The sequence below is a fragment of the Rhizophagus irregularis genome, chromosome 30 (genome assembly GCF_026210795.1).
Source record: "Rhizophagus irregularis chromosome 30, complete sequence".
Classification (NCBI taxonomy): domain Eukaryota; kingdom Fungi; phylum Glomeromycota; class Glomeromycetes; order Glomerales; family Glomeraceae; genus Rhizophagus; species Rhizophagus irregularis.
This window is the reverse complement of record NC_089458.1, coordinates 3086306-3098050: the sequence shown is the minus strand read 5'-3', so window position 1 is coordinate 3098050 and position 11745 is coordinate 3086306. Positions and strand designations below refer to the sequence as shown.

Genomic DNA, 11745 nt, shown 5'->3' with positions numbered 1-11745 from the left:
TGAATTTTTACGATGAAATTTTTCGATGATTAACAAACGATTCCTACAATGATTTCATTGTAGAAATAAAAATAAGATATAATATGGTTATTCATGAAAACCGACGAGACTTAAGCATGTTCATAAAACCTTGATTGCAAATTCTTCGCTTCGATGATTGTTTACTTGCGGACAAAGCTTTAAATAGTTATATAAACGAGATCAATTTGTACATGTCCTGACATTATATCCAGATATCCTAATTAACTAATTAACTGTCTGTTGATCAAACGACTGTAAATACAGATCATGTAGAGTATAACATATAACAGATCTCGCTATCTATTAAAAGAGATATAGATATTTCACGGGAAGCCGTAGATATCATTGATCATCACGGTTCCGCCGTGATGAGATCAAGGCTGATCCGTGAAATAACTGGTTTACTACCACGGAGTACAAATTGATCTTAAAACTAAAAGTAATTTCAGTATTATTAATCCAATTTGTCATACTATCAAAACTGAAATAAAAAAATTAGATGGGCACGATAGATAATCAAAAATCGGTTACACATGATTATAAAGTTATCTTATCCACAAGAGAAAAAAAGCACGCTTATATTTCAATACCTATTGTATATTTTTTTAATAATAAGAAGTTATTGTTAAGTTATTGTTAAAATAAAGTACTGCTTATTGCTTACCGTGAGGTAATGTTAAAAAAAAAATGTTATTGTTAAGGCAGTTTGAATAGATAAAATGATAAATAGATAGTATAATAATGTAATTTTATATTTATAATAAAGAACAAATAATTTATTATTATGAAAAAAACCTAAAAATATTTTAAAAATAAATATTATCCCTTCTTGAATAAAATTGTAAAAAATCATGCGAATATTCAATAATTATTTATGTTATTCATATTTCAGCTAATCAGAAATCTTTATCAAACTGTTATATTAAACAAGCTTTTTAATTGATCCGGCATAAATAATTTTAATCAGTATTGAAATCAAGTAATTTAAATATTAAGCTAAATATCGCCTAGGCGATGGGCAATCATCGCCTTTACCAGCATTAGGATGGCATTTTGGGCGGAGTTAAATTATATTCTTCCTAAGGGAATGGTAAATGAGGGAGAGTTAAAACTACAATGATGTTACACATCTTCCATTTTTAGACATTTGTAGTTAATATAATTCTAGCCAGAATTATGTTTTAATCTTACATTTCCTAAAATGAATGATGACATAGGATGGGAGGGGTCAAAAATCCTAAAATTTAAATCACATCATTTCTGGCCATCCTCTAATGCTAGTAAAAGTGATGATCGCCTAGATGATATTTAGTAATTTTCTATTAGGGTAATATGTATATACTTTTAAGAGTATTACTAATCTTAATAATTCCTCCCCTCCTTAAGAATTTAAAAAAAATAAACTTTTTTTATGAAATATATAAAATAAATATAATTGGATATTAATCGCATAAAAATTTGGTTTTAAAAAAAATTTTCATCATAAAAAATACAATTTAACTATAAAAATCAAAATTATGTAATTTTCTCAAAAACTATCTGAACAACTACCTTTTTTAACTTAATAAAACCTTTTTTTTTCATAATTTTACATATAATCTTATTATTAGATTACTATACAAGTCAATATTTTATTTTATTTTATTTTTTTTTTTGACATATTATTAATTATTAAAAGAATTTATGAATTCTTAAATTCTTTTGTGGCTTTTTTTTTTTTTTATATATTTTATATTTTTTTATTTTTTATTATTATTTTGTTTTAGTTTTAGTTTTTTTTTTTTTTTTTTTTTAAGTCACACATTAATTAACAATTAAAATAAAGGAAAGGAAAAGAAAAATTTCTTCAGGTTAAGTTTAGTAATTCTTTACTTTTAAAATAATATATAATTTATTTTTTTTTTAATGTAAACTAATATTAATGCAACTTATTTTTCTTAACAAATACAGTTAGCTTTCACAGGTCGAAAAGTGAAAAATCAGGCATCAATTAGTCACCAATCAGTCACCAATCAGGTAACTGATTGGTGACTGATTGGTGACTGATTGGTAACTGATTGATGCCTGATTTTTCACTTTTCGACCTGTGTTTAATATAGTAGTTTTCTTCTTTTTTTTTTTCACAATGCATTTGATAGTTTATTAAACAAAAACAAGATTCAAAGAATACAATTATGACAAAAACTAAATCTAAACTATCTAATATTATTAACTACCAAACCACTCGTTATGCATGAAAGCACCTCACGTGTGCACTGTCGGGTGAAATTTTTGCTCAGAGGGTATGATTCGTTTTGAAATGGTCATTCTTAGCATAAATGCCCTCTTTCTTCACAAGACATTCACAGGACTCACAATAGTTTTCTTCAAATTTATTAAATTTATTATAAATAGTAATACTTAACCTCTTTTTTGCCAAAAATTTCACAACTAGTTTTATTATTAATTGAATTATATAGTAATAATTTTTAATTTTAATTATATAAAATATAGATATTATAAGGAAATTACTAATAAACATCATCTGGATTAAAGTTGTGGTCTAAATTTATTTTAGAATTTATTAAAAGTCTAAACTTTTATTAAAACAACTTTTTAAACATATCTATTACTATAATTTTAATATAGTTTTAACAGTTATTATACTTAATAATTATTCAGTATAAAGTGCCGAATAACTGTTGTATTTGCAATAAGCAATATGATTAGTGAGATTTACTAGGACACTAGATATCTAGTATAAAAGTCATAATGGACTTTTAGCCAAAAACACTCCTTTTTGCTGAAACTCAAAAAATCATTTTTTGTAAATATTTCAGCATCCAGTGATTTAATTTTAATGAACTTTTTTTATTTTATAGCCTTCATTTAGCTCTACAATTTAAAAAAAGTTCATCAAAATTGAACCACTGAATGCCAAAATATTTACAAAAAATGATTTTTTAAACTCTTAAAAAATGGGCCAATTTGTTAAAAGTGTGATTTAGGATTATTATACTTTCTCTCCCGTTGGGCTCTGCCCATTTTTTCCCAAGAAGACATGGATAAAAAATATGAGGATTTTTTGCCTTGAGTGATAGTAAAAGGACTTTTTGACATTATATGAAGTTATTACTGAGATCTTTGGTTTCGCCTGAACTCCTTATAACTTATATTGAATTAGAACCGTTATTATGAGTCTTAGAGTTACCAACAATAATGTAAGATGGCAGTTCTATACGAATGTTCTCCTGGGCTTTCTGAAAGATTAAAAAGTAGTGCGTCTTGGTTCTTACGCCTTTAAAGTTTAACTGGCCAAGTAGTTCGCAGACCAAACTGTTATTTTTTAGAAGGAGCTCTTGATCAATGTATTTCTTGCTAGTTGATGTTGTTAACGGAGGAGTTAGTCTTCTAAAATAAGGAGACGAAGTTGAGGTGTATGTTTAGTGTTTTTTACTCGGATTTTTCTTATTACACTTCGAGTTTTATTTTCTGAGGTTTTTATTTTTCTTGGTCGCTTTTTTCAGTATAACTTTATTTTCTTTAGGGAGTAGAAGATACTGAAAAATTTGATCATCATGGTAGTTTGGTGTTACTAATTTTCAAAATTGATAATCACTTGGGTGATAAAAGGGATGTCAAGTTGAATACCACAATTTTTGTAGTATGCTGATCAAGGTGGTCACATGTTGGGCTATCATTGTATTGACTTATCTAGGTAGATCTTAGGCTGACAGATCGTTCGCAATAAAGTAAGTGTTCCTTCGGAGATTGCATGACACTAAAAGTTTCCTAGCGACTGGACTGCACAACACTAAAAAGTTCCCTGATTTAGCTAGTGAAGTAGATTTGTTATCTATAGTATGTAGTCAAATAGGAGAAATTGAATTTTATTCTTTTTTAATAGCACTAATGATACTTGGTTTATGAGGTGACTCAATCTTTAAATGTAGTGGGGTGTTTCGCTGGGTACGTATAGCATAGTTGATTCTACCAGATTTGAGATATAATTTGAAGAGTAGCCGTGGTTATTTATATAGAGAGTGGTGAGTTTTAAATCTTAGCTTTTCTATATTTGTAATTTTTTGAAAGATTTATTTGTTCTTGTATTAGTTAGTTTTGCACTATATTATGGTTCTTTCTTGAATACTCAGTATTCTCTAAAGTAACTGTCGGCAAAAATTAATAAAATTTAAACGTAAACTGTGTTAAACTAAAAGTGTGACTTAATGATCATCGTACTTTCTCTTCTGTTGAGCTCTGCCCATTTTTTCCCAAGAAGTTTTGAATGAAAAGTATAAGAACTTTTTACCTTGAGTGATAGTATAAAGATTTTTGGACATTATATGAAGTTATTACTGAAGTCTTTAGTTTCGCTTGAACTCCTTATAGCTTATATTGAGTTAGGACTGTTATCATGAGTCTTGGAGTTACTAACAATAATGTAAGATGGCAATTCCATGTGAACGTTCTCCTGGACTTTCTGAAAAGTTGAAAAGTAGTGTATCTTGATTTCTATACCTTTAAAGTCTAACTGGTCAAGTGGTTCACAGACTGAACCATTATTTCTTGAAAGAAGCTTATCAACCAGTATTTCTTACCAGTTGATGTTATTAACGGGAAGTTAGTCTTCTAAAATAAGAAAACAGAGTTGAGGTGTATGTTTGATATTTTTTATTCAAGTTTTTCTCATTGCACTGCGAGTTTTTCTGAGATTTATAATTTTATTTTTTGCTTTTTGTTTTTCTTGGTCACTTTTTTGGTGTAATCTTATTTTCTTTGGAAAATGGGGGAATACTAGAAAATTTGATTGTCATGGTGGCTTGGTGTTACATTTTAAAAATTGATGATCACTTGAATAATAGGGAAATAACAGGTTAGATACTGCAGTTTTTGTAATATACTGATCATGATGATGCCGACTATGGTGGTCACGTGTTGGACTATCATTAGATTGACTTATCTAAGTAGATCTTAGATCAATGAATTGTTCAAAATAAAGTGGATGTCCTCTGTTAAAGATTGTTCAAAATGAGGTAGGTGTTCCTGTTGGGATTGCATAACACTAAAAAGTTCTCCTAGTGGTTGGAATGCATGACATTAAAAAGTTTTCAGAGGCCTTAGTGAAATAGGTTTGTTATCTATAGTATGTAGTCAAATAAGGAAATTGAATTTTGTGCATTTTTGATGGTATTAATGGTAGCTTGAAGGTGTAAACTGATTTTAGAAGTTGGTAAGTGCTGAATGGATTACATATAGCATAATCAACTTTATCTTGTTTGAAATATAATTTGAGAGAATAGCTATTGTTATTTATATAGAAAGAGTGTTGAGAGGACTTCACGTACTTATAATAAAGGTTACCATAAAAAATTAGCCCTTTACTAATAGTTTTTACTTTAAATTCTATTGGTTAATTAGCTAAAAAGGAAAAAAATCATAATAATGTAACATAAAATTTCCTTTTATAGTAAAATCTGCAAAGAATTTTATATATGATTTTTACCTTAGGCCTGGGATAACCTATCTTATAAGTAAGCAGGTCCTATATTGGGTTTAAAGTTGCTTGCCTAAACTTCTCTAAAATCCTATGATTAGTTTCTCCAAGATTTTACTATAGTTTTATTATAGTTTCAGCAAGGTTTCAGCAGTTTCAGCATTTATAATAAGTTTCATCAGGTTTCGCTTTTCTTCAGAGTTTCGCTAACTTTTTAATAAGACTTTTATATAGTTTCAGCAAAGTTTCGCTATTTCGGCATTTCGCCAACTTGCCAAAACCCCCTAGTTTCTCCAGTAACCTTAGTTGAATTTATAATCTTAGCATTTCTTTCTATGTATTTTTTAGAAAATTATTTGTTCTTATATTAGTTAGTTTTGCACTTTGTTGTGATTTTTTCTTGAATACCTGGTATTCTCTAAAGTAACTTACAGCAAAAATTAATAAAATTCAAGCACAAGTTATGTTGAACTAAAAGTGTAACTTATAACCTATTTTAGAGATATCTGAGGTCCTGATTTACTGAGCAAAGCTTAATAAATTTCACTGATCATATTTTTATTGCAAATATATGTAAGGCATAACAGTACCACAGTTATGAAGTTACGTTATACTAAATAACTGTTTTATCAGGCTTACGTAATAGGTATTTTTATACAACGTAATAACTAGTTGTACTAATATAAATCACCAATTAGTATAAGTTTAATTATTATTAAATAATATAATTTAATATATATTAAATTAAAATTAATTTGCTGATCACATAGACCATTTTTTTTACAAAATTTTAGCAAAATTATTTTGAAGAAAATATATTAAAAATAGCTTTCGCTGCAACAAATATTACTTTTGAGAATATGAAAATACTTCTTAGCCTTTTCGATAATAAGACGTTCTACACCTTATTTGAAAAACGCTGCAAATTTTTCACTCTACTAACACAACTGGAATATATCAAACCCTTAAAAAAATTGAACCTGATATATACAAGCATTTAAATAAACAGCTTAAAATTACTTTTAAAAATAAACTCCAAAAAGTAGATATTGAAGATTACGACAACTTTCCTTTTCTTTTCTATACCTTCAAAGACCTTTAGGCTATGCTTTTCTATAAAACTTCGAAAAGCTTTGTAAAAAAATTAAAAAAATTCACATGAGCAACAAACAATAACAACTTCACTCAATAGGAATCTGACTCAGCCAGATGATCATTTAATAGAAATGGAAATTACTGAGGAGCCCAAACACTAAATACCAGTTATACTCTTTACAATACAAATAAAACTTAATATACAAGCTCAGCCGTATACTACTATACTTCAAGAAGAAAGAAGTGTGTAATATATGTCAAGATCATTTCTAATTTTAATTCTGACAATTCTTGACTTACGTTATCATTCTCTAAGAAAAAATAGAACACTCAAAAACTTCACAAAAGAGTGGTATATTGAATAAATTGCAGCGGTAGAAAACTAAGAAATCTAAGCTTACATCAGAAAAAATGATTTTGATTGTTATGACCGGATATATGCTATAAGAAAAAGCTAATATTCACAAGGTAATCATTTATGATATCCCCTTCATCATGCTATAACTCGATATTCTTACGAATCTAAAGAAATAGATTAGGTAATTGCATTCAAAATTAAGATGCAAAAGAAGTATTTGATAGTGACTGTATCTATAAACTTCAACAAATGGACTTTGTTGAATTGAAATAATGGAATTTGGACTGCTCCATTTGGAGGAATGCCTATACAATAGTTTTCTGCATTCTGGAATTTAAAGCAATGCAAAGAACATAAAAGATTTCAGACCATTGTTATGAATGTATTCAAATCTGTTACTAATAATGTTGTTTACAATACAAAGAACCCTACCCTATCCATGCTATTGCAATTAAATGGTACTTTAGCTTTTAAAATTATTCATCAAGACTGTGGACGTAAAAAGTTGATTGTATATTTTAATATCTAAGTAAGCTTAGATAAAGTACTCAATACAGAATTCAATTTAAAGGTGTTTGGACTAGATATTTATCACTCACCTTAAATCAGCCTAAAAATAAACTATTAAAGAAGACAGATTCTACTCAGAAGTAGAACCAAAAGAAAATTCTGAATATTATATAGAAGATTAATAATGATAAATAATTTAAGAAAAGGAAGTCTTTTGGGAAAAAAAAGCAATCTACTTTGAATAATAAAGGCTTCGATGGTAATGATAAACTTACTATTTTGGTAATCCCACTTACTTATAAAATAGGTTACCTTCAGACCTAAGGTAAAAATCATATATAAAATTCTTTGCAGATCCTACTATAAAAGGAAATTTTATGTTACATTGTTATGATTTTTTCCTTTTTAGCTAATTAACCAATAGAATTTAAGAAAAAAATAAGGTAAAAACTATTAGTAAAGGGCTAATTTTCTACAGTAACCTTTATTATAAATAAGCGGGGTCCTATTTTGGCTGAAATTTAGGTATTACTAAGATCACTGGCCAACTAACGGAATGACTGGGCCAAATAAGAAGAATGGGAATTCAGTACACTGGTCAAAATCAAGGTTATCGGGTACATATCGGGTACCCGATATGTGTGCAATATATGTGATATATGTGTATGATATTTAACAATACTACATATATCGGGTGCCCGATAAGTGTAGTAGAAATGTAGAAAATCGGTGACATATATTGTAAACATCATGTACATATCTTATACATATCGGTGAGATCCCCAATTCCCTCTGTCATCAATTTACAGAGTTGCCACATCGAACGGGCATTCTCATGGTCGAACGAACGAACAAACGAACAAACGAACAATTAAACGAACAAGCGATTAATCAACAACATAATTAACAAACAATATAATTAACGAACAATATACAACAACATTCTTGGTTCACAACATAAATAGCGTTAGTAATATAAAACGTCGAACGATATAAAATAAAATTTAACTTCTCTAAATTTTCCCCAAATTATATCCACTTTTACCTTTAATTTCAAACTTCGATAGCTCTCGCTACGAATTATTACTTTTCAAAAGTGTATATTTAATTCATCTTAAAATTTCCATTTATTCAATTAAAATTAATTAAGCAAACATTAATTAAAGTTTAGGGCGAACCTATTACCTTTAATTAACATTAAACTTTACTAACAAATAATTAAAAAATAAAACTTATATTTTTATTGAGTTCTGTGGATGAGAACTAAGGAATTACCTTGAATTCCGCTCTCTATATATACAATTTTTATGCTACTTTCTATTCTATCTATATACTATCTTTTATGTTCTTTTTACATATTATCTTTGAACTATCTTTCTAATATACTATCTATATTTTAAATACGCTATCTTTTAATATGCTATCTTTTAATATGCTATCTTTTTATATATGTTCTTTTTAATATATTATCTTTTACGTTCCATCTTTATACTATCTTTTTATATTATCTTTTACATTATTTTGTGTTCTTTAATCTTTCTGACATTATTTTATATGTTCTTTTAATTCGCTTTATGTGTTTTGCTTATAATCTATCTTTTGTGGCTTATAATTATTCTTTCTTATCGTTCTTATTGTTAAAGATTGCTAAGCCGCAATTGATTGACTCTATTTATCCTATTGGTTCCTTGTCAATCATTCAATAAATATTACATCATGTAGATCATTACTCTTCCTAAATGTTTATCCTTTTCGGCTAATTATTTATCCATCTACGCCAATCCACGATTAATTTGTTCGTTCTTAATATTTAATAATTACATTTGGTGGTTGAATTTTATCATCTTTTCGTGCTTGATATTCGACCGTTTACATCGGGTAGTCAAATATCAGTCACATATCATAGATTTATCAGATACTCGATATATTATAGTAAAATATCGGATAGATATCGTACATTTATCAAATAGTGCCTAGCCTATCGGGCAGGAGTACCCTACAACTTCATCCCTAGGTAGTCAAAAACCTCGGGTGTTCCAGACCACAGCGTACTACATGATTAGTCTTTGGACATGTTGAGATTTGATAAGTGAGAGAAAAAATAACTCCAGCGCCAGCGTTTTGTAAAGAATAATAAAATAATATTTTTAAGTTAGTTCTTTCTTTATTAAATTTTTGAAAAAGTTTTGTTTCTTAAAATCATAATATTGTAAAAAAATGCTGGTTGCTACAACTGACGGACAACGACAAATTGTCAGGCTACCCCGACAAAGTAATTGGAAGGCAGAAAATGTCATAAAATATCCAGCCCTATTTCATAACATTTTCCTCCAGGCTAAAGCAAATATTACAAAAGAAATTGCAAATATATTTAACAAGCAATAGATACATGGCCGTTGAAAAATATATTCACACTTCATATTGTAATACCACAGTCTAACAAAGAAAGACTAAGAAATTGCAAATATATTTAACAAGCAATAGATACATGGCCGTTGAAAAATATATTCACACTTATACCACAAAGAAAGACTCAAACCACAACATATTGTAAAGAAAAATATGAAAAATACGTGTATATCCTATTTTCATACCTTGCTTAACAGCTCCACTATTTATTTTAAATCGGCTTTTCTCTTTTTTGTATGTGGGTAGGTGGGCATATTATTTCCTTTCTTTTATTCTTTTCTTTTGAATGGTACATTTTTGTAAGTTTTAATAAGAAAAGAATTGAAAATAAACAAAAAAACAATCACACGATTTTATCTATTTTTAGATATCACATGCATGTAATCATAATGATCCTAATTGGTTAATATAATAATAACAATGATGATTATCTGTTATTGGAGAATTAAGTTGATTTATAATATTATTGATGTAATTATTTATTGGACGAACTTATTAATGCCAGATTATTGAGAATTTTTTTTATTTATGTATATAATTTTATATCATTTTTAATATTTTTAAATATTACAGAATTAATTTTTTTATTATCTTAAACAACATCGACGTGACATAAATAAAATTACGTTGATAAATTTATATTTCAAAATAATCTGATTGAATAATCATACGTGATATACATCCAATATCCAATATGAATAAATTTAGCCGCTGCTTTGCATCGGGTATTAATTGATTAATAAGCTTATAATAGATCACGGGCGATGGTCGCAATTATAATTTATTTATACAGACTAAATGTTTTAATTATATAGATTCTAGATGGCATAATAATGAAGATTAAGGATTATCATTTTTGTTTACCCGCATAGCTTTTATGTTTATCAGTTGTTTTTTATAAGTTCAAAAATCAAAAACCAATTAACAATATTATATTAAAAAATAAGAAAATTTGATATAAGAATATTGTTTATTATTATAATAAAAAATATAATAAAAATAATAAACTAAAATAAAAGATTAAAAATGACGATTTCAGGAGGGAAGAAGAAGGGGAAGGGAAAGGGGAAACAAAAGGTAAGGGAAGGAGAAGGGGAAAACGAAAGGGAAGGGAAGGGGAAAGGGAAGGGGGAGAACGAAAGGTAAAGGGGAAAACGAAAGGGGAAGGGGAAGGGGAAGGGGAAGGGAAAGGGGAGAACGAAAGGTAAAGGGGAAACGAAAGTGAAGGAGAAGGGGAAGGGGAAAGGAAGGGAAGGGAAAACGAAAGGAAGGGAGGGTCTATTTTTCGCAAAATTCATGGAATAAGATTATAGTTTTACGCATTAGTGATATATATCCATCTAATTATAAATTCATGATTAATTAGTATTTACCTTAATTCCTATTTCTTCTTCTTCTATTTCTTCTTCTTCTATTTCTTCTTCTCCTCCTCCGATCGCTGCTGCTGCTGCTGCTGTTGCTGCTGCTGCTACGGCTTTGGGAATGACGCCGGCGTCGTTCCCTATACCTATAGGTCCGTCGATCCACTCTCTGCTGCAGGTACGCCCTGCGTAACCTGTCTAAAATAAAAAGAAAAAAATGTAAATATAAATTTAATGAATCAGTAATATATACAAAGTATCATAATTAAGATCGAATCAATTACTAGTTTGCAGCCAGAATTCATCGCTTAATTCATTAAAAAAGCGAATATCGTAATTGTTGGGAGAGTGGATCGGGTGACCATCAGGATTCCCTAAAATAAATAAAATTGGTTTTATGTGAATTGGTTAAGAAATTTAACGTTAACCTCAAATATACAAACTATTATTAATCCTAGTCAAATTTTCGAAACCTATTATTAATTAAATATATTAATAAAGTATTTACTAAGGGG

At 28.3% G+C, this 11745-nt stretch overlaps 1 protein-coding gene across 1 annotated transcript; it reads right to left on the bottom strand.

Moving 5' to 3' along the window:
- Positions 1-11227: 11227 nt before the first annotated feature.
- OCT59_022084 (uncharacterized protein) lies at positions 11228-11535 on the bottom strand (the record flags this gene model as incomplete). The annotated part of the gene is made up of 2 exons (XM_025326347.2): positions 11228-11428; positions 11515-11535. The coding sequence occupies 2 exons, from the start codon at positions 11533-11535 to the stop codon at positions 11228-11230; spliced, it is 222 nt and encodes a 73-aa protein (XP_025176536.2).
- Positions 11536-11745: the final 210 nt, after the last annotated feature.